This window comes from Monosiga brevicollis, genomic scaffold (genome assembly GCF_000002865.3).
Source record: "Monosiga brevicollis MX1 MONBRscaffold_36 genomic scaffold, whole genome shotgun sequence".
In the NCBI taxonomy this organism is placed as follows: Eukaryota; class Choanoflagellata; order Craspedida; family Salpingoecidae; genus Monosiga; species Monosiga brevicollis.
Genome location: NW_001865073.1, coordinates 357,182 through 378,360, shown reverse-complemented (window position 1 = coordinate 378,360; position 21,179 = coordinate 357,182). Strand labels below are relative to the sequence as shown.

The 21,179-nt window shown below is 54.8% G+C and overlaps 5 protein-coding genes across 5 annotated transcripts; 3 read left to right on the top strand and 2 right to left on the bottom strand.

Annotated features, from left to right (window-relative positions):
• Positions 1-1,160: 1,160 nt before the first annotated feature.
• Positions 1,161-10,447, bottom strand: MONBRDRAFT_34423 (uncharacterized protein; the record flags this gene model as incomplete). The annotated part of the gene is made up of 20 exons (XM_001750046.1): positions 1,161-1,330; positions 1,355-1,542; positions 2,103-2,155; positions 2,314-2,409; positions 2,495-2,748; positions 2,848-2,929; positions 3,042-3,143; positions 3,267-3,344; positions 3,455-3,530; positions 3,611-3,678; positions 4,169-4,272; positions 4,343-6,458; positions 6,726-7,398; positions 7,453-8,102; positions 8,230-8,935; positions 9,093-9,460; positions 9,650-9,817; positions 9,920-9,989; positions 10,156-10,202; positions 10,283-10,447. The coding sequence occupies 20 exons, from the start codon at positions 10,445-10,447 to the stop codon at positions 1,161-1,163; spliced, it is 6,234 nt and encodes a 2,077-aa protein (XP_001750098.1).
• A 1,618-nt stretch (positions 10,448-12,065) lies between these two features.
• MONBRDRAFT_29629 (uncharacterized protein) lies at positions 12,066-13,057 on the top strand (the record flags this gene model as incomplete). Its single annotated transcript, XM_001750082.1, has 2 exons — positions 12,066-12,545; positions 12,665-13,057. The coding sequence occupies 2 exons, from the start codon at positions 12,066-12,068 to the stop codon at positions 13,055-13,057; spliced, it is 873 nt and encodes a 290-aa protein (XP_001750134.1).
• Positions 13,058-14,700: 1,643 nt separating this feature from the next.
• On the top strand, positions 14,701-15,907 carry MONBRDRAFT_12244 (uncharacterized protein; the record flags this gene model as incomplete). The annotated part of the gene is made up of 2 exons (XM_001750081.1): positions 14,701-15,333; positions 15,827-15,907. 2 exons carry the CDS (start codon positions 14,701-14,703, stop codon positions 15,905-15,907), a joined length of 714 nt encoding a protein of 237 aa, XP_001750133.1.
• A 383-nt stretch (positions 15,908-16,290) lies between these two features.
• On the top strand, positions 16,291-20,148 carry MONBRDRAFT_29627 (uncharacterized protein; the record flags this gene model as incomplete). Its single annotated transcript, XM_001750080.1, has 8 exons — positions 16,291-16,653; positions 16,935-17,120; positions 17,236-17,385; positions 17,484-17,670; positions 17,746-19,613; positions 19,714-19,785; positions 19,891-19,947; positions 20,074-20,148. 8 exons carry the CDS (start codon positions 16,291-16,293, stop codon positions 20,146-20,148), a joined length of 2,958 nt encoding a protein of 985 aa, XP_001750132.1.
• Positions 20,149-20,740: 592 nt separating this feature from the next.
• Positions 20,741-21,166, bottom strand: MONBRDRAFT_12242 (uncharacterized protein; the record flags this gene model as incomplete). Its single annotated transcript, XM_001750045.1, has 1 exon — positions 20,741-21,166. One exon carries the CDS (start codon positions 21,164-21,166, stop codon positions 20,741-20,743), a length of 426 nt encoding a protein of 141 aa, XP_001750097.1.
• Positions 21,167-21,179: the final 13 nt, after the last annotated feature.

Below are 21,179 nucleotides of genomic sequence, written 5' to 3'. Positions count from 1 at the left end.
TTGGACCCGTGCAGTGGCGCTCCAAGCTGCAGACGGTCACTGCCACGTCTACTGCTGAAGCCGAGTTTATGGCTGCTTACTCTGCGGCCAGCGAGACTATGTTTTTTGATCATTTGGTTCGTGAACTCTCACACGCCGTCTTCAAGCCCGTGTTGTTCAGTGACAACCAGGCGGCGATCCACATGATTACAAACGGAGCCAACTCTCCGGGCTCCAAGCACATTGCTGTCAAGTATCGCTTTGTGCAAGAGAGGTATGAACGCAACCAGCTCGATGTCCAGTTCTGTGGGACCAAGGACATGGTTGCTGACCTTCTCACCAAGCTGCTCAATGGACCGAGCCATCGTCGTTTGTGTGACATGCTCTTCCGTTCTCAGCTTGAAGGGGAGTATTAGAGGCACAATCTGAGACGGTATACTTTACCACGTTGTGTGTCCTCTGGTACTTGATGTTGTCCCACCTTGTTGTGTAACATCTTGCTGTACCAACTTGCTGTACCATCTTGTTGTGGCATCTGTTGGTCCCAACAGATTGCTGATATCGCTTCCACCTGTCTTCAGTGTGATAGTCCATTCTCTGTCTCCACTGTGTGTGTGTGTGTTTCCACCTGCTATAAATGGGAGCGATCTCCCTGGATCGGTACCATTTTCCTTCTTGACCTCGGTCGTTCCACTTCCCTCCTTCTGTCTTGTTCTGTCTTGTTCCTTCGCCTTGCTTCAATCCATGTTCTCGTATGCACTTCGATTGGTTGGATACCTCTGTGACAATCGCCTTGTCCACACACATTACACTGTACTGGACATACACCTTTAATACGAACTGACCCTGTATAACCAGAGATCCAGCCATTTTAAACACAAGACACAAATAGGCAGTCACACATGACAAGTACTAGCCATCACAGCACGATCACACAAAGAACACCACGGCACGCTCACATCCAACGAGACACAACGTCGGATTGAGAAAACAACCGACCACAGAAGAAATAGAAATCATACGAAGGACTTTACAAAAATTCAGCAAAAATTAGGGCAAAATACGAGCAAAATTACAAGAAATATACCAGTCCAGCCATCAAAAAAGACACAACGAGAACCCCCTAGATTGACGGGTGCACACAGGAGTCCCCACAGAGAGACCCCCGATACAGTGCCTACCTACGACGAGCGCAGGTAGACACCGCCAAAGTGGCGCTGGATGTTGTCAGCGTTCATCTGATGGACCAGCGCCGCAAAGCGACCCTTCCACCGAGGAACAAACGCCTCATCCAGCCCCGGCTGGTACACGCCACGAGCCTCGGCGCAGCGGGCGAGCTGACCAAGCAGATCTACAAAGGAGGAGGCGAACCCACCGGTTGTCGTCATCGCCGCAGGGACGATCAGAGTTTTTCCATGATTGAAACCGGTGTAGTAGTCGCGCTTCTCCTTTTCGGCTCGGCGAAGGGCAGCGCCCACCTTGCTGCAGGCTTGCGAGGTGGTCGGGGGTTGAACTGTGCGCACAGTCACGTCAATGACATTACCCTTATACCAGAGGCACAATCTGATACGTAATGCTTTCAATTGGAGTCAATGCGATGTATAGCTCTGCTCACCCACGAGCAGCGTTGATCAACCCCTGATGGCTCTTGGACTTGAGTCCTCCGATGTCGTAGTCCTGCAAATCATGTATGTACGAGGGATGCTACCTCAAATGCGACGTGCTTTTCCGCAATTTCAAACCGCCTCCATAGTCGTAGGTAGAGGGTTACCAAAACTTATTTTCCCACGACTACCAGACAGTCTTATGATTTATCGCAGAAGCGGCAGGCTTTTTCTGCGACTATGGAGTGGTACATAATGTCCGGCTGACACCACGACACTGAAACAGCCCTGACGGTGCCGAATGCCAGTCACATGTTGTACAATTTTGACGCTGGCTCACACAATGAATGCAACGATGAAAGAGGGCAACTGGCTTGACTACTTGCGCTTGCCGCCTTGCTTACCCGCCTTGCTAATAGGCCTAGGTTTGAGCAATTTTCAAGAACAAGGGTAAGGAATGCAGGGTGTGCGCTCCTCAAATTGACGAAAAGGGATCATGCAATGAATGCAAATACACACTTTCTCTTCTTATTGGAGCCGGTCTGCTTCGTTTGAGTATTCTTAGTACCTTTCTACTCAACATGCAACATGAAGCATCGGTTAGCGTCTGGAGGTGTCGCGGTCGGAAGAGAAAAAAAAAAAAAAAAAAAAAGGGGGGGGCCGATAGAAAAACAAAAGCAAAACAGCAACAAAAAAGCAAAGACAAAAGCCAAAAACCAAGGGGCCGTACCGCAGTACTGATGCCACTCGATTTCTTTGACATGCGCTCGAGCATCTTGAGAGCGGCTTGCTTTTCTTTGCTTTCGAGGCCCGTAACCGCCGCACGCTGTGACATTCATCATGGTGAGACAGACGAACATGCAGCTGGGAAGTGGGGGCTGGCATCAGGCTGAGAGAGGCAGGGGACAAACCTGCACACGTTTGCCAGCGCGCTTCAGCTTGGCCTCGCCCTTGAGGTCAGTATCAAAAACGCCGGCAGACGCCGTCGAGGTGCGGCCGATTTGAATGGCAGTTTTCAGCTCCTTCTTGATTGCTGCGGGGTTCACTTTACGGCCGGATGCTTGCAATCGTGCGGCAGCAATGTTCTTGATGCGCTGTCCCTCATTTTTCAAGACGCGATTCTTTTTGGCATCAGACAACTCTTGGAATTTGTCAACGTAAGGGTCTAAGAACATATTTGAGCGCATGAGTCAAAGAATTATTTTCAAGTTTGCCCCACAAGCCTGGAAGGCACGGGCCACTTTGCGAAATACAGATGATATACCTTCATTATCTTTGAGCTCAACCCAAGGCCAAGCAGAGTCATCCTGCTTGGAGCGCTTGTAACCGTAGCGAGGGCGATATTCCTACAATTGCGATAATGTAAGGCGGGAGTCGGCATGAATAAGCACAAAAGCATAATAGCTTGAACATCCTATGAAAAATTGTGAATTTGCACTGCTTATGCCAATAACGCACGCCAGTTGCTTCATCGTAGACCATGCGTGAACGCTTTGACTTTTGAATGCCCTTCATTTCGGCAAACTTTTCCCAGCGAGTTTGGGCGCGATCCTCAGGAATCTGTCATATTGAGAGCGCAAGCGTCGGTGTTAGAAAAAGCAAGGCTGAAATGCATCTCGTTGTCAAGATTGAAAGGTATGTAAACGACGTTGGAACTCGATCAACATGAGGGAAGCAACGTACTGGTTTCTCGCGGGGGATGCGGCTGGCTGGGCGGGGCATGGTGGCAAACACTCCTTCCTCTGTCTTGTCCACCGGCAGCTGTACGGGGTGGGACGCGAAATTGTGAGGTCGCGCAAATGTGAGGCAAACAACAAGCCGAAAGGAACGACACTCCTCCATTGGTCTAAAATCGGAGCCACCTGGCTGACCTGCATGATGGAGTTGAGAAGCAGTTGAACGTTGTCTCGTGTGTAAGTAGTCAATGCCTCACGACGTGACGAGCCTCTGCAGACGATGATGCATGTGCCGATGAGAAAAGATGGAATGCGCGTCTGGAAAACGATTGGGATGGCAAGATAACGTACAGGAGCTTGCCCAAGGGCACCTCTCGGACATCAGTGCCCGCCATGTTGCCAGCGTCAATGTCATATTCCTACGCGCCAGGCGCAAACGGGCGAAGAGACTCGGGGGTCAGAAGGCGGCATGTGGCACTCTCGACCTTGCGATGCACCCCGCTGAGTCGCTGTGTCAGGGTGGTCGCACCTCAACGCGTTCAATATTGACGAGAGCGGCCTTTGCAGCGGCAGCTTCGCGCGCCGCCTCCAAGGCCTCCATTCTGATGCTTCAGGCTTCAAACACACCACCTCAAAATCCAGACGCTCTTCCCGTTTGAATGCTCACGATAGGGCGGCGCTCGGTCGCGTCTTGTGCACAAAACTTGAACGCTGCAGGTTTACAGTCACACACACACACACGTGGTGACAGAGAAAAGTGCGCCCCCACACAGCTGGGGAACAAGATGTCAGACAGAGAGGATGCGTTGTCAGCAATTTTCAAGAAGCTAGAGAAGAGACGCAAGCATCACACTTTAAAAGCGTGAAATGAAGCACGAACACAGTGATGATATGCGAGTCCATGCCTACTATCGGGTGGTAGGGGCGCTTTTGCGGGTAGTCAATTTGTCTTTCAACCTGGGGCAACTGGCACAGCGAGGTGCGGCACACTCGAACAGAAAAGCAAACAAGACCTTTTTACACGAAATGCCACCGACATAGACACGAGGCGTTTGCTATGATATACAGGCCTCGAATTGTAACATGAGAAGGCGACCCTTGAGGTCCTTTTTACGGGAGGAACAGGGGGAAAAGAGAGAGAGAGAGAGAGAGAGAGAGAGAGAGAGAGACTCAGAAGGCGACGAACGGATTGCCGATGCCCGTTTCCGTTTGGCTGGCGCATCATCCCACGCTCCCCGCTTGTGCGGCGCGATCGTGCAGGCATGACTGTGGTGCTGGGCGGAACCTCCTCTACGGAGAGCATTGAGGGCGCTCTGGGCGGTGACGAACCCTCCTCCACCACTATGGCGAGCGCGCTCTCTGGAGCATTCTGCAAGGCTGAGAATCGGCGAGTGCGATGGGACACAATGTCTTCTTCGTCATCGGAAGACATGACCTCGGGCGAGCCAACCGCGTCCACGCTGCCACGGCATGGGTTAGAGCCATCTGTGGAGGTCCGACTACGCGGTACTGAGGGCAGCGATCCGTTGCGGGGCTCTATCGTCAATGACTTGGCGTTGAGGCGGTCCTCGAGCGCATTGCGCGTTGCGCGAGTCTCAAAGTCGTACATGGTGCACATGGTGTGCCGGAACAACTGGTCCAACGAGGGCAGCAGACCAAGGTCACTCCAGGGGTAGTCGCCGTCCTGGCACTTGGGGATGACGGCAAGCATGGTTGCCAGTTTGGCAGTTGTCTCAAAGTGGACGTGAGCTGCCTCTTTGCTAGAAACGGTGGCTTTGGCGTTGCCCGTGGTCCGCGTGCGCTCGATGCCAGTCAAAAAGCTTCCCAGAAAAGGCACACAAGGTCCACGTGGATCCTCAACCACCCGATCCATGATCGTGTTGTACATGCCATTACCGGGCTCAGCCAAAGGGGCGAGCTTGGCTTCAAAGCGATCAATCAACACAGGGTGCACGCTGCGCGCCCGCGCCCAGGTGTGTTTGAGGCGAGCCACATGGGATAGTTGCAGCGCTGTCATGACAGCCATGAATCCTTGGTAATCTCGCAAGACTGGACCTTGCAGAAAGTCGGCCATCTCAATACACTTGAGCAAGATGCGAGTCCGAGTCTCGATATCATCGCAAGAGACAATGCAATCAACTAGCCAGTAGGTGATTTGATTGGCGTGCTTGATAAAGGCGGTTCGATCGACGCTCGCACTGGCAAAGAGGTCCCGCAGAGACATTTGCGCAAAGCGGGAGAAGTTCACAAATGTCAAGTGGGCAGCCAAAAGTTGAGCATCAAACTGGCGCATGGGTTGCAGGCGCAAGTTGGAAAGCTGAACGTGATCCAGAGGACTACTCTGCTCCGCCTCAAGGAGGTTGTCACTGCAGTGACGGGCCGTGCGCACGAGTGACGGCGCCATGACGGCGTGCGGCGAGCCTTTGATCAAGCCCACGAATTCATGGAGACGACGCAGCGCCGGATTGGGCCGCATGTCGTTCCCAAATGGCCAGTTGTCGGGCAAGGCGCTGGACAGATCATCCACTGCAGCTTCAAGCACAAAATCAGCCGAGTCACTGTCTTTGGATGCCGCAAGTTCTTGGGTGACAAAGTCGAAGCGGAAGTAGTGTTGCAGCCAGAAAGCAACGAACTCGCACACTCGTTCGCAGGTCGTGCGCGATGTTGCGTTTTCGCTGTATGCATGTGCAGCAAAATGTCGCTCAAACGTCGCCAGCAGATCTGCAGGCTCGATCTTGAAGGTGGTGCGGTAGCTGGCCAGGAAGCCGTCCCAAACCTCGGTGCTGGTTCGCGGCTGGCAGAGCATTTCCACAACGTACTCTACGGGGGCGTGATCATCGGTGGAGGGTTGCTTGACAAATTTAGCAGCCGCGTTGTGCTGTCCTTCAGACACGTTGCCAAAAAGCAGACCACTGCATTCCTCCATGATGCGCAGAATAACGATGGATCCCGGTCGACGGCCCAAGTTCTCTGACTCGCTCGTCTCGGGTACAATGTGCTTTGTCACCACAGCGTAAAGCTGCATGACTATTTCACGTCCCACTCGGCACTTGCGCAGAATGGCAGCAAAAGCCGAAGAGCGATCAACCTCCGACACAGCAAAATCAGACTGCAGTGCCGTCTCCATGCAATCCACACGATATTGTTTGACGTTTAAAATCCACAAAACACTGAGCGTCGTGAAGGAGTGCAAGTCCAGCTGTATGCGGACGCCGAGGAAGGAACACAAGGAGAGGGCAGAGGCGCGTGAGCTTTTAAAAGAGAAGGAAGAAGACGGGGGAAAAAAACAGAAAAAGAAAAAGAAAAAGAAAAAAAAAAGGAAAAGAAAAAGAAAAAGAAAAAGAAAAAAAAAAGGAAAAGAAAAAGAAAAAGAAAAAAAAAAAAAAAGCCAGCGCAAGCAGAGATGGTTTTGCGTGGCCAATAAAGAGCGGCACAGTAACAACAGGGGCAAGAGCATGGCACATACGTGGCCTGAAGCGGCGGTGAGGGCTACATATGAGTCCCCCAGAAGCTTGGTAAATTCCCGGCCGAGCTCTGGTTCATCTCCAGCCGAGATATGGGAAGGTAGAATATCAAACACAATAGCCACGCGGCGCAACATCTTGGTCAGCTGTACGTGGGCCCAACGACGCCCACGGCCGCCCAGCACCGTTTTCAGCCGGGCATGTGCACCGCCCTGTTCAAACTTGCTCTGCTGATTGCGAACGATATCTGCAGCTGTCAGTTCCTTCCGTCGCAAGCTTGACAAATGGCTCAGGCGCAGACAGTGAGCCACGGTCGGTTTCAAAAGGTCACAGGACATCTGGAGGACCTCGGGTAGGCAGTGGCGAGCGTCCAGTTCATCATCTAGCTTGACCTGCAGCTTGCTATCGAATACGGCGTCTGGACAGCCTGCTGTGCGTAGTTGCATGGTCAACTGGTGTTCCAACGGCCGCGTATCCGCTACGCATGTAAACGTGCCACGATAACACGGGGACGACTTGAGAGCTCGGTCGCAACTATCACGCAGCGTTTGGAGCTGACTTGGTGTCATGGTATCGGCCTTGTTGATGATCACAAAGAGGGGGCATCCGGCCTCAACAGCGCGTCGCGCAAACTGCTTGAGATAATTTTCATCCAGAGCCTGCCACACCGGGGAGCTGACGACGTACCAAATGGCGTGAACCAGCTTTTGGAGATGACCGAGTTTGAACTGTTGGGCAATGAGCTGTCCAATGCCCAGGGAGGCGTCGAGCTCGTCCGACGGGTCCAGAGAGACGGTGTCCCACATGGCGAAAGCACCGCCGTTGTCTCGATACTCAACCGGGCGTGCCGGGTCGATGCATTCTTCACGCTCCAAATTGGCTCCAAAAGCGGCGTTGATGACGCTGTGTTTGCCAACTAAGCGCTGGCCAATCAGCAAGATGTTGGGGGTCGTAACATCACGAATAGCTTCTTTGAAGGTAGCGGCATAGTTTTCCTGCAGCTCCGCCGTGGTCACGCTGGGCAGTATGCTGCTTGGTTCTACGCTGCCGTCGACGCTTGATCGTGCACCACGGGTGTTCGGGGTGACACCGTTGAGTGCGACGGACATGGCGGAGGCAGGAGTGGTTGCTGCCGGCTGATTGGCGGTTTGCATGCGGAGGGTGTCATCCTCGCTGGTGCGCTTGCGAGCGACACGTTTTTTGCGACGGGTGCCACGTCGGTCCGTCTCACCGAAAGCGGCCAGCGCCAGGAGCTGAACGTGTCGGCACATGACGTGGGGCACCTTACATGTAGGAGCACCGCGGCCACGAGGCGGCTCGTGCTTGTCCGTGATCAGCGTGACCTGACTTTTGTCGCCAATGATGTACCGATCCACCTCCTGTTCAAGCGAGAAGGCGAGGCATGCGACAGGGTGGGAGGTGAGCACAAGCCCGGGATGTGATTAGTTCAGTAGGTCACACTCGTGCTGCGACGTGGCTACCAAGGGCCTGCACGTCAAGACTCACCTCGCATCCGATATGGTTGCCCTGGATATCGAGGCGATAAAGACTGGTGCCAGTTTCCAGTTGTTCACGAAGGGTGGCCGACCCTTCAGGTCCAATGCCATTAGACTTGAGACTGAGGAGGCGGAGGCTCTCTGACTTGCTTAAAAGTTTGCGGCAAATGCTGCTCACCCCCATATCCCCGACCGTGTTAAAGTCCAGGACCAGAGTGACCAGGCTTTGATTGGCGGCCATGCTGTCGCAGAGTAGCTCGCAGCCTCGAGCATTTAGGCCGGAGTGACTAAGATCAAGTTCGGTGAGTTGGCGCAGACGGGAGAGGCCAACACCAAGGGATTGCTCAAGGGCTGAGTTGATCTGGAGTTCAAAGCTGTTGATGACCAAGGCACGCAGGGGGCAATGGGTACCCAAGCTCTGGAGGCTGAAACCCACAAGACCGAGGATGGAGCGTTTGACGGGCGTGCTGGAGGATGCCAAATGGTCCGAGTCTTCAATGTGCAAGTCGGTGCTGGTGGCAAAATCAAATGCCGCACCGGAAATCTGACTGAGCATTTGTTGGGCCATTTCATCTTGTTCGGTCATGAGGGCCGCAATCTGCTGGCGAGTGTTGGTGTTGGAGGCATGGGATTGGGTAGCAAGCGAGCGAGATTCGCGGCTGCTGCAGCGCGAGCTGCTCTGCTGATTTGAGTCCTTGTCGACGGTGCTGTGCCGACTATGATGCGATCAGGGCACAGCGAAAGCGAGAGGTCAGTCCAGGAAACGAAGGCCCGGAGGGTACTAAGCCAAAAACAGATAACACCATGGACCACAACACCATTTGATATCGAGCAACAAACAGCTGCCAAGGCAACGTTGGCTGATGAACGTACTCGGCATGGGCTTGATTGATGTGATCAGCAATGGTGCCGGCCCGGCCACGAAAGGCAGGTGGGTGGGGCGGCTCAGTGCTCAGGCGGGCCAAAGAATCCATGTCAGAAAGTTCGCTCTCCTCTTCATTGATGGTGACGGGCGGGCTATCGACCGTGATGGGCCAGCTAGAGGAGCGTCGCCGCAAAGGCATTTCGCTACCTTCACCTGAGTCACGATGGGATGGCAATGGCCCGTTGAGAGAGGCGTTGTCAGCCACGCTGCCAGTGGTACCCATGAGCATTTCTGTCATTTGCTCGGCGCGATTGAGGAGTTCCATAACGCGCAAGCTCATGGTGGTGCGCACTTCCCGATCCATCGCCTCTGCTTCCTGCCCACCGGGTTCATGTCATTTCATGGGAAAAAATTGATGCATGAGTGAACAGGTAAGGGAAGGGGCGTCAAGCAGCTCTGGGGAGAAGTGAAGGGGTGTCGTCTGCGTCTTCCAAGGGGGTGGATGCCGATGCACGGATGTGCGTCGTATTCAATCGAAGAAAAGATGGCGGCCGTGGGGACTCACCAGTTCCATAAAAAGATCACATGAATCGATGAAGCAGTCCTTGGCCGCGGCATATTGCTCAAGCGTGGCAAAGTGCTCGCCTTGAGCGGCCAATTCCTCAGCCACTTGGCGGTGATGCTCAAAGAGATCGACACGGATGCCGGCAATGGACGACGAAACTTGCTCCAGCTAGTCAGATAGGCAGAACGAAATTCCATCAGGCTGGCTGAGCAGGCACACAAGGGCAGACGACTCGGATGCGCAGTAATTTGGGTGGGGCGGAGGGCGGACCAGTTGTTCAGCTGCTTCGCGGTGTTGGTCGTTGCTGGCCAATGCGGGGTCTTGGAGGATGTTGTCAAGCCTAGCCCATGCACACCATCCAGCATGCAAGTCGATTCAAATTGAGTCGGTTTGAAACGGTTTGCCCATGTACTCAGAGCTGGGCTGGCTAAACGGACGGACACCGGGCACCAGGCACCGGGGACGCTGAAGCCAGGCTTCCAGGCTGGGAGAGGTAAGGGACGCACCGGGCCAGCGCCGATTGGTAGATCTCGTCGGCTTCATCAAGGCGGTTCTAGTTCGGCGGGCGGGCGGGGGGCTTGGTCAAGCAGTGTCTCTCGCAAGTCATCGCATGCCGGTGGGTGGGCCGCATACCTGCTGCTCCACGACGCGTGCTAGGCTGATGAGTTCCTGAGCGCCTTGCATGAGATCTTCATACTCGTAGGAAGCAAACTTTTCTAGGCTGTTGGGCGCTGGGGGATCGTCATCGCTGGCATTGGCGGCCAATTGTGGCCCGCGCAGCGGAAGTTGAGCCTCCATGCTCTATGGTGAATCGGCACTTATTGCTGTTTGAGCGGTGCGCTGTTGTAGAAACGGGAGCACATGTGGGATACCAAAGGCCCTTGGCCACTCTCAGCTCGTCTGCGGCAGTCATTTAAAAATCGAATGTTAGCTGTGCCGAAGCCAAGATACCCAGCCGACTTTACATCAAGAGAATTCGAGCCAGCAGTCGGCACACCAAGAGCCTTTCAGCGGCAAAACCCACCCTAATCGTGTGGTGAGGGAGATCGAGGATGGGGAAGAGGCGGATGTGCTCGCGTGCACAGGCGCACCGGTACCGCGAGCGCGAACGGCCCAAGGGTCAATCGGGGAAGACTGCCGAGCCGCGGAACCAAGAACGCAGACCACGAAGCAGCGATGATGGGGTGAATTGCCCACACACAGCTCGAGACCAAACAAACCGGACGTGCCAACGCTCTGAACTCGATGTGTGTGTGTATGTGTGTGTGTGTGTGTGCCCCGTCGGATCGTTATGTGCTCGCCAGTGCCATTGTGGCGCGCGAGTCATGTCCGCTCACCTGCTTGAAGCTCGAGTCGCCATTTTTTTCTTTTGGCTTGCTTGTTGGTGTTGACCTTTGCTTCTGCTCTGAAAGTGGGGCAGAGGTTGTGGATCCTTGCGCCAACCTTGCCAGAGGCAGAGAACAGATGGAAGAAGTCTTAACTGGGAATGACAAGCGATTTCAGAGATACGGTGCGAGATGGGGAAAAGCGAAAGAGGGTGCATGCATGTCAGCAAAAAAGTCATTGGTCCGGTTGTCCGCACATTGAAAAGCATGACCACGGTCACACTTTGATAAATTACAGTCACCAGTCTTCCGGGGGACGAGAAGACTCATACTTATAGTGTGACAAGCACCACACTATCCATGGTCTCAAACCCAAGCCTGCCACACGTGACGCGGTCCAACACCACACCTGCCACATACACACACACCACTGCCACAAGGGCGACCAAGGGCCAAGCGCCACACACAAGTGTTCATCGTCAAGCGTAGATGGTTTACGTGCATTCCGCCTGCCATTTCCCCCCTTGCACCTCCCGCCGCCCTGCCCTTCAGGTATGAGAGACCTCGCCCTCTGTGTGTGTGTGTGTGTGTGTGTGTGTGTGCGTGTGTGTGTGTGACCGTTGCAACCGTTACAAGAACGTAACAGGGGGAGGGGAGGGGCGGTCGCCTCACTCGCTGTTGCCGGTCCCTGGAGCGCTCGATCCATCCTTGATGGTGTGCATTCGTTGCCATCGTTGCGGCTGTCGCTGCCGTCGTCGGTTGCCGTGTGCTTGCTCCCCGGTTTTGTTTCTCCAACTACCTGCCATTTGGAAGCTGTCATTTGCCTGGTTTTATGCTTCCTCGACTCCACGCCCCGGGCGGCAGTGAGACTCCCGCCTTCCCTCGTTCTCGATCTCTCTTTCTCGATGCTGCCTGGTTTCAAACGCCTTTTCCTCTTGTTGTATCCCGTGTGTTGGGTGGTGTCCATGGCATTCACCTGTCCATGATCTTCTCCTTCCTTGTTGAAGGATGGCGCCTTCCTTGTCCGGCTCCAGCCACTCATGGTCACGTTGCCCGCGTCTCCTAGGTTGTGTGACAAAAAATAAGGCAAGATGGTCAAGCGCAAGTGTGTGGTAGAGGGCTGTACGCAGACATGCCACAGCGCCGCTGCTCTGGCCCTGCACCTTGAGGTGGCACACGGCCTCAACCCCAAGGAACATCTTGGGCGCACCGCCCGCACGCTGATCCGCCACATGTGTCCCGTGTGCAGCTACATTTCTTACGATCCCGCTCTCTATCAGAGACATCTCGAGGATCACACGCTGGCCCAGCTCAACACGCGCCGCGATGCTCTTTTGCCCATCTGTTGCCGCAAATGCCGCATGATCATTGTCGCCCAGAATGTTCGCCTCTATCACGAGCGCTCCTGTGATGCCGTCTCGACCGGCCGTGGGCTGAAGAAGCGTACGGCTGATTTGTTCAAATGCCGCAACTGTGGTCACAGCTTTCGTGCCGTCCGCCAGCTCCTGACGCATGCCAAGCTATGTGGGCGTGCAGAAGCCGCCGCTGGCAGTCACGGTGGACACGCATCGGTGCGTGGCGCTCTTCTTATGGTCATGAAGAAGGGCCCCTTAGCAACGTGTTTGAAGGGTCTGAACCAGCACGCAGTCGCTCACCGACCACGCTTTGTGACCACCACGAATATTTGTAGGTGTTTGATGACCTGTCCATGGAGAAGCAGCTCGGGGGTCTGGAGGAGTATGGTGCCCATGGCATGGACGCTGGCTATCTGGGTGTGGATGGACAAGGGAACAAGGACTTTGAGCTCTCATCGAATCCCTCGCTCGCCAACGCCGTCAACCGCATCCGTGTCAAGATGGAGCTGTGTTGCAAGGCCACCAAGACGGCCGATCACGAGAGCATCCTCCTCTCCCGCCTCAACCAGATTGAGCAGGTGGTGACCGATCTCACCAAAATCTTCCAAGACGACACCCAAGCCCAGGGTCTCGGCGTTAATCCCACTGCACGCCGCACCCAGCGCTCGGCCGCAGGCGCCACCGGTAGCAACTACTCCAACCTCATGATGAAAAAGGCCAAGAAGTAACGCCGTTGATAGATGTGCGGTTGACGGATGTGCGGTTGACGGATGTGCCGATGACGGATGTGCCGTTGATGTGCCGTTGATGTGCCGATGATGTTGATGTGCCGCGCGCCCCCCCCCTTCCCCTCTGCCTCGTTTGAAGCCACCAAGCCTGCACGCCGTGTTTCGTCGTGTTGACAACGCGTGTTCCGTGCGCCATGCCATGTTCCCTTGTTCAAGTGTTCCGTGACTTGTATCTTGTTTCTCGTTGATGTCGTCCTCAGTGCCGGTCGAGGCTGCTTTTGTCGCCTCCCATTACCTTCTGTTCTGTGAGCTTGCCTTTTGGGATTTGGGAATGTTCTTTGTTTGGCAAGGGCACGTTCAACATGGGCCCCAAAGCGCGCTCACGCACGCCCGTCCGGGGGGGGGGGGGCGCAGAGAGCAAGCAGTTTACACTCACACGGACCAGAAAAACAAAAAAAAAATCAGATTCTTCCATGCCTGCAGACTTTGACGTGTTCATCACCACAACAACAAGTGATGTCATCCCACCCAACCGACCATCACTTTACATCACAGCCATAAGCACCAATATGGCAGCCTGTTTGCTGCACGGCAGTGCGACGCGTCATCTGACGACCACAGACGCAACCGTGTGGACCCGTAACCCACCCATCCATTCTACACTTGATGTGCCATACCGCCCACACGAAATGTAAAAACACCCAACAGGTAGCACCCAACTTGCAGCCGCCTCTTTTGGTCTGGAAACATCCAGTCCCAACCCACGCCCAAAGCATCGCCAAGGCCAAGACCAAGACCACGCTGCAGGCACCAGTCCGTTCCGTCATCACCCCAGACCGCGCTGCCGTTGATCGAGCGAGATCAAGATTAATAATATTAAGCTTTTGGTGTTTGTCCTTTTTTACAAAGATGAGTCAGAGAGAGAGATAGAGATGGAGATGGAGGGAGAGAGAGAGAGATTGAGAGAGAGAGAGATTAAGAGAGATTAAGAAAGAGAGTGTGTATGAAGAGAGCGAGAGAGAGATTAAGAGAGAGAGAGAGAGGAGCAAAGAGAGAAATGAATTGGTCTGAGAAAGAGAGAAAATAAAGAGCAAAGAAAGACACAAAAGGGGAAAAGCACAACTACCACAAACCGCAGAGAGAGAAGTGAGTAAGTCTCTCTCTCTTTCTTTTTCCCTTCCTTGACAACACGGTGCATAATATCCGGATGTACGTTATGAACGTCAGCTCCTCCTTGCTCCCTCCCTCCTCTTCCCCCTTGCTCCTTCCCTCCTTCCTTCCTTCTTCTTCTTCTTCTTCTTCCTGCTGGCTGGCTGGCTGGTTGGTTGGCTGTTTTTGGCTGTGGAGTTGGCGCTCTTGGGTCTGCTGTTGTAGCTGCTTCTTTGCTTCCTGTGTGTCGCTGGCTGGCTTGCCTAGCTCTGGCCTGACCCCGCCTTTGCTGCCGTCCAGCTGGGGGTTTTTTTAGGGGACTTGTTGCACGCGTCTTCGCCACCATTGCCTCGCCGTCGGCCTCCATAGCCGCCGTGCGCCGGTCGTCGTCTTCTTCTCCTCTAACGCAGCCGCTCCACCAGAGATTGAAAAAATAAACAACTCTCGAGGGCTTGCTTCCAGGGGCCCAGCACGCGCGGGCGCGCCGGTCATGCATGCTCCGCATGAATCGCTGCAGTAGCAGCCGCGAGACTTTAGCATCTGAAAAGGCCCACGTCGTTGTCGCGTCGCGGCTTTCCGGCATGAACCCGACAGATGTCCCGCTGGTCACTCGGGCAAGGCCCCAGCACGCCAGGGCTGCCGCCATGCTTTTTGATGCAGCTGATGCCAACGCCGACTCGGACGACGAGGCCACCCTCCCGACCCCGGCCCGCCTCTTCACCTCACACTCCTCATTTGATTTGACCGCCGACCTAGCCGCGTTTGCACCAGAGCCCTCGTCAGGCGCCAGCTCACCCGAGCCCTCGGATGTGGTCACCTCCCTGCTCGATACCGACTCCGACTCGCCCCTTCACCCGTTGGTGCCCACTCCCCCGCGCTCCCGTCTGCGTGAGCGGAAAAAACCTGCCAATCCGGCCAATTTACCTGCCCCAGTACCTCAAAGCCACGGCAAAAGCGGTGGTGCCCGCCCAACGGCTGGGCGACCGAATACACCCCCTCACGTCCGCCGCCGCCGTCTCAGCGGCCTGCTCAACGTCAACTCCGTTCAACGGGCCGCCCAGGCTGCCAGTCAGTCTGTGCGCATGCGCCGTTCTAGTCCTCGTACCGCCCTGCAGGATGCATCCCAGGTACCCATCATCTCCACCTTTGCCGTCCAGCCCACTCGTGGCTGACAAGCCTGGGATGGCTACCTGTTTTCGCGCGCGAGGGCGGGCAGAGCGAGCTATGGCATATCCCTCACGCTTCCATCGCCTTAGAGTCAAGGCATGTTATCAAGCAGCCTTTTCCCTCCCATTAAAGTGGCCAGTCGCCCCAGCTCAGGTCTGCCATCATGTTTCAAGCAGCCCTCGCTTCAGAAGCCAATGGGTCAACCTCACCATTTTTCGTCTTCCTTGTCAACTAATCAAAGCAGCCTCTGCCACGGCCGAAGCCGCCTCTAGCTTTAAACAACAACGCCTCACGCCCTCCTTCTTTCACCAACACCATGGCGCCAGCCCCAGTACGCGGCGCGATCTCGAGAATGATGCACGACATTCTGTAGCTAGCAACCCTGCTGCCCATGTTGTGTGTCGTACACCCTTGACCTTGACCTTGCCCCCGCCCCCCCCTTTTTTTTGTCAGGACAAGACCGACCCACAGGACGACAATTACAATTGCTGGGCCTTCAACGCAAACGCGCCCGCACCGAAGCTCTCGCCTTGAGCCCACAGTATGTACAAAGCTTGCTTCTGATCGGGTGGCCGCCTTTTTTTTTCTATTCAGATCGTGTCAGTTGTCGCGAAGAAACTTGCCTTATTTCGATGAAACATCTATTAATCATCACTCAGGTTGGTCGGTGACCCTGTGCTTGAGCCAGTGGATGCCATGATCACCGCCACGAGCTTTCCTCGTCACTCAAGTGAGCCTGCTCCACTGACTCCGAAGGTACAGCCGCTTGCTTGCCCACACCTCCCTGCCGACCACGGGATAGCAAAGCATGCCTTCGCTTCGAGGCACACAATGTCAGGCAAAATAAATTCGCCTCTGACATGCAATCGCCTTGGCTGTCAACCTTGCAGCGAATAGCTCCAGTTCCACCCATAGCCATGGGCCCACAAGGTCAAGAGGATCAATCTCTGAAAGAATGCCCGCCTGAGGATGGGCGTCCCACCATGGCCAGCACAGCCCTCGAGACCATGTCAGGGCCTTTAGCTACGGCCAACACAGCATCTGTCGCCACCGTCGCCACCGTCGCCATCGCCGCCACCGCTGCCACCGCCACCACCGCCCCGGGCCAGCACACCACTACAGCCCTGGACCAGGATGCCATTGGTATAGCCATTGATACACCCGTTGGTATTGCCAGTTCGAGCCCCAGCGCTTCAGGCAGCAGTAGTCTCCGTAACGTGGTTGGCTCCAAGCAAACAGCGTTTTCTCCACGCACTACTGGTGATCGCATCATGCTGCCCGTAAGCCCATGCTTGATAGAACCCGGCGGCGTTTCTCGTTCCCCTTTCAGCCCCTCCTCGGATACCAGCGGCCTGTACGACCTCTCTTCTCACTCACTACTTTTTCTTTCTTGCTTTCTGTTCGTCTGTTTTTTTTTTTTTTTCCCTTCTTTTTGATTAATTATGTCATTTCTTTGGTCCAGCGTGCCCGCCGTACGCGCACACGTGCTTTGACCGAAGCCTCGGCAGATACCAACGTAGATATTGATGCTCTTTTAGCATTGGATCGTAAATTTCGACAGGCAGAGACACTTGGTGCCCCCTTGGGCTCCACTCTCAACGAGCGTGCTGATAGTTCGGCCATCTGCAATGCTGCGCCTTTTGTGGAAGGCTCGCCAACCCAGTCCCCGCTTGGACTTGAGGCGCAGCCTGTCACTTCCGAGGAAGCTTCTCCTCCCGAGTCGATGACGGATGCCCATGTCGAAGAGGTGCGTGTGTGTATTCGGGCGTGGCTCTATGCTAGCGCTGCGCATTTCCATGCTAGGCCTCTGCGCCATTTTGAAGGCTGATCACGATCTTGTTCCTGTTTCATTATCTGAGCAGTTGCTTTCTAAACTGCCAAACGAGATTGCAAAGAATGCCGAGGATGTGAAATTCATCAACTTTATCATCCGCTTGCCCATCAATGCGCGAGTGCTCCTTCTTCGGGGTCAACGAGATCGCGATGTTTTAGTTGTGGCCGACAGCTCTCGGGTACGCAAGCACGCCCTGAAAGTTTTTTTGAATACTCCGGACCATATTTTTTTTTCTCGCTGCCTCACTTTTTTGTTGATCGAAATTTGTCTCGACAGCGCTCAGATAACCGTTATCAATGCCAGCACTGCTTTCCCGTTCGGGTTGGCGGGGGTTACGTGTTCATCGGTTTTGCCAACGGCGACGGCCTCTGCATCGAATGTGGACGTGCGCTCAATTTCAATCTCAATGAAGAGCGCCGTCGACGCCAGTTCGAGTGGGCCAATGAGTTTGAAAGCAAGTTTGGTAGGTACTTGCTGACAGGACTGCATGTTGAGCCTGCAATCGCCTCACTGTCTGCCCCCCTTTCCACGATAATAGGCGCCGATAATCACTGGGATTTCTGGGACCAACTGGCCGCCTCTTCGCGTCACCGAGTTGTTAAAGTGTCCACGCCGACGGCGCCAGTTACCAAGCCAGCCCGCAAAAACCCCAAACCCACACCGCCCGTCTCTGCTCGTGTATCTGCAGCTGCATCCCGCAAAGCATCTGACGCCAGCCTTAGCAGTGACGCCCCCCCGACTTTGAGCCCGGTGCAAAGTGTCGTTACATCTGTTTCAATGGATGTGCCCTTTGTTGAGGCGGCCATACCTCAGCCACTGGACACACTTACGGACGTGATACCTGATTCCGTGGATATACCTTCGACTGACTCCCAGGAGCCTACGCCTGACCCCACTCAACCAGCCTTGGATGAGCCAGACGACACGGTTGTTGACTCATCCAAAAACACTCAACGATCACGTGCCGACTCCCCAGCAGTGTCTGAGGCAGGCAACCAAGATATGCAAAATCATCCGCTTGCAGCTACTTCGAATCTCGAACCTGAGCTCGAGCCCCACCTTGAACCCGATGTTCAGCTTGAGTCGAAGCCCGATGAGCCTGATCATCAATCAGGCGCACAGCCAGCGGCAGTTGAAGAATCTATACTTGCACCCAGCTCTGCAAAGCAGCCGACAGCCGTGGTTTCGTCGTCAAACGATTGTGCTCTTGAGCCATCAGTCGAGCTCCCACCTCAATGTGCGCCAATGATTGATGAGCCTTCGGTGCCAGAGCCAACAGCAGCACCACAGGAAGAGATGACGGCAGAAGAGGCAGAGGTGGAAGCCGCGCAAGCAAAACCGGCTCGCAAGCGTGCTCCCATGCCTCCGCCGCCACCCCGAGTCAAAGAGATAGACGAGCCGATCGCTTCCCAGACACCTGCGCCAGAGCCAGAGCTGCCATCAGCCAAGCCATCAACACCTCAGCCTCTCGAGGAGCCACCGGTCCCTGTGGTCCGACTCCCGCGACCACCGCGCCCCCCTAAAGGTCGCGGCAAAACCTCCAAGTTGTTTGGTCCCAGATTCAACTCGAGCAAGGCCCAGGCTCCACCTAGCATAACCACTTCCGCTGAAATTTTGCCCTCAACGCCGCCGCAGGTGGTTACTGCGCCTTTACCGGTGGGCAGCGAGGCAGACGATTCGTCTGAGGCGTCTGACAATGGCGAGGGTCTGGAAACGATTGAGACTCGAGGTGGAACAACATCAAAGGTCGAAGCGCCGTCTGATTCTCTGGCTTCAATACGGGCAGCTTTATTGGCAGAGGAGCCTGAAGAGGCGGCTGAGGACGTCAAAGCAAAGCGAAAGCCTATGCCTGGCGCGAGACGGGTGGAAAACAGTCGGCTCGCAGCCCTGCGCCGCATCCCTGCAGGGTTTACGAAGCAACGGAAGAAAAAAACAGCCAGTCAGAGCAAGCTGGCACCCTCGCCCTCGAAGAGTAACGCGGACCAGGCGGGGCTGGCTGCTACGGCAGACTACCTATCGCAGTTTAGCATGTTGGACACGAAGACGACCCACCGCTATAAGCGCATATTCAATGCAGCGGATCGGCGTGGTGCAGGCTGTCTGAGTGCGTCGGAGCTTGGTGATGCCCTGCGCTTGGTCTGCGATGCCCCGATCAGTCAGCGCGAGATGGAGTTTGTGGTGCGGGTACTGGAGCTTACTGATGAGGATGCCATCGACTCTTCGGGCATGCAGCTCAAGAGCTCCCTAAATTTTCGCCTCTTTTCAGTTGTGGCTGCTCTGGCGGAAAAGGTGACTCAGCTGGACCACAAGCTGCGCGCCAACATTAACAGCTTGGACTTTCACGGGCTTGAAGCCAAACTTCAAACCGCTCGTGACCTCTTTTATGTCAACGATATTAAACAAGAGGTATGCCTATCTGCCCGTGACCCGTGAGCCCAAGAGTGAGCATGAGTTAACTGTCATTGTACTGATAATTGGCAATCATGTGCTCGTGCTCTCCGATCAGGGTTCCATCTCGTTTGAGTCCTTGAGAGTCGAGCTTCAGGCCGGCAATGTCAGCGATGCACATCAGGCTGAGGTTTGTTCTACACAATCATTTCTTGCATGGGCAGGGGGAAGGGGAAGACAAGGCCAAGCCTACAAATATTCTTTCCTACTCACCCGTCTGATTGGGGCTACGCAGATCTTTTCCCGGCTTGGGAACGATGGCCTCGACGACCTCTCCTTTATGGAGTACCTAGTACGTGAATCTTGCTCGTGGTGCCCTTGCATTTCTTGCACAATGGAGCTGAAGAGTAATATTGTCGTGGTCATCACATGTGTGCTGGATGCGTGTGCTTACGCGATGCGCTGCTTGCTTTGGCAGGCTTATGTTCCCCTCTTTTTGGACATTCACGATGCAGTGTGCACCAACCCACTGGACATGAGCTTGTTTCGTTGACCCTTTTGTTTGCAGCCCTGCCATAAAAATGCCAGCAGCGAAGCGAGTTTGCTGGTCGGTGCGTTGTGGTGTAAGCCCCATGCACAACCCTAGTATAGCAAACCCTGATGATATGCGTCTGTATAGAGATATGAATTGACAAATGAGTAGCTGATTGGTTTGGTTTGATGTCATCACGGGCGCCTTGAGCGAAGGCGTCGGCAAAATGCCCTTTGTGTGCTTGGGCAAGCGAGAAGCATCAAAAGCGCTTGGAAGTGGGTCAGTGGATTGTCGTGGACCACGTAAAACTCAATGAACGACACTTTCGTCACATTTAGGCCGTCATGGTTGCTTGAGCGAATTCAAACCGCTCTCTAACCTCGGGTTAGATGTTTCCGAGATGCGCAGCTTATGCATCTCGTGAATCAAAGGCGGCCATCACGGAAAGGAAGAAAGCACGCGCATGCGTCATCCTCCATGCACATCAAGACTGGTTTGCTCGCCCTGATTGCTTGCTTTGCTCGGTTGCTGAGATGTTGGGCTGAGAAATGTTCCATGAAGGATTGATCAAGTTGTGGCGGGGAAAAAAAAGAACCAAACAAATGATAACGCCTTAATCACGGCGGCGGTCGTCGTCGTCGCGGCGGTCATCGTCGCGGCGATCATCACCACCACGGCGGTCGTCGTCACGGCGATCGTCACCACCACGGCGATCGTCGCCACCACGGCGGTCATCGTCGCGGCGATCGTCACCACCACGGCGGTCATGGACATCCCGGCCAAACTCATCGCGGCCATCGTCATGGCGCACGGGTGCGTCACGGCGATCATCCTGTCGGCCATAGTCATCACGGCGGCTATAATCATCACGGCGGCCATGGTCATCACGGCGGCCATAATCATCACGGCGGCCATGGTCATCACGGCGGCCATAGTCATCGCGGCGGCCATAATCATCACGGCGACCATAGTCATCGCGGCGGCCATAATCACCGCGGGGTCGACGGTCTATTACAATTGAATGTGCGCGTTTGGGCATCAAGCGAGCGAGA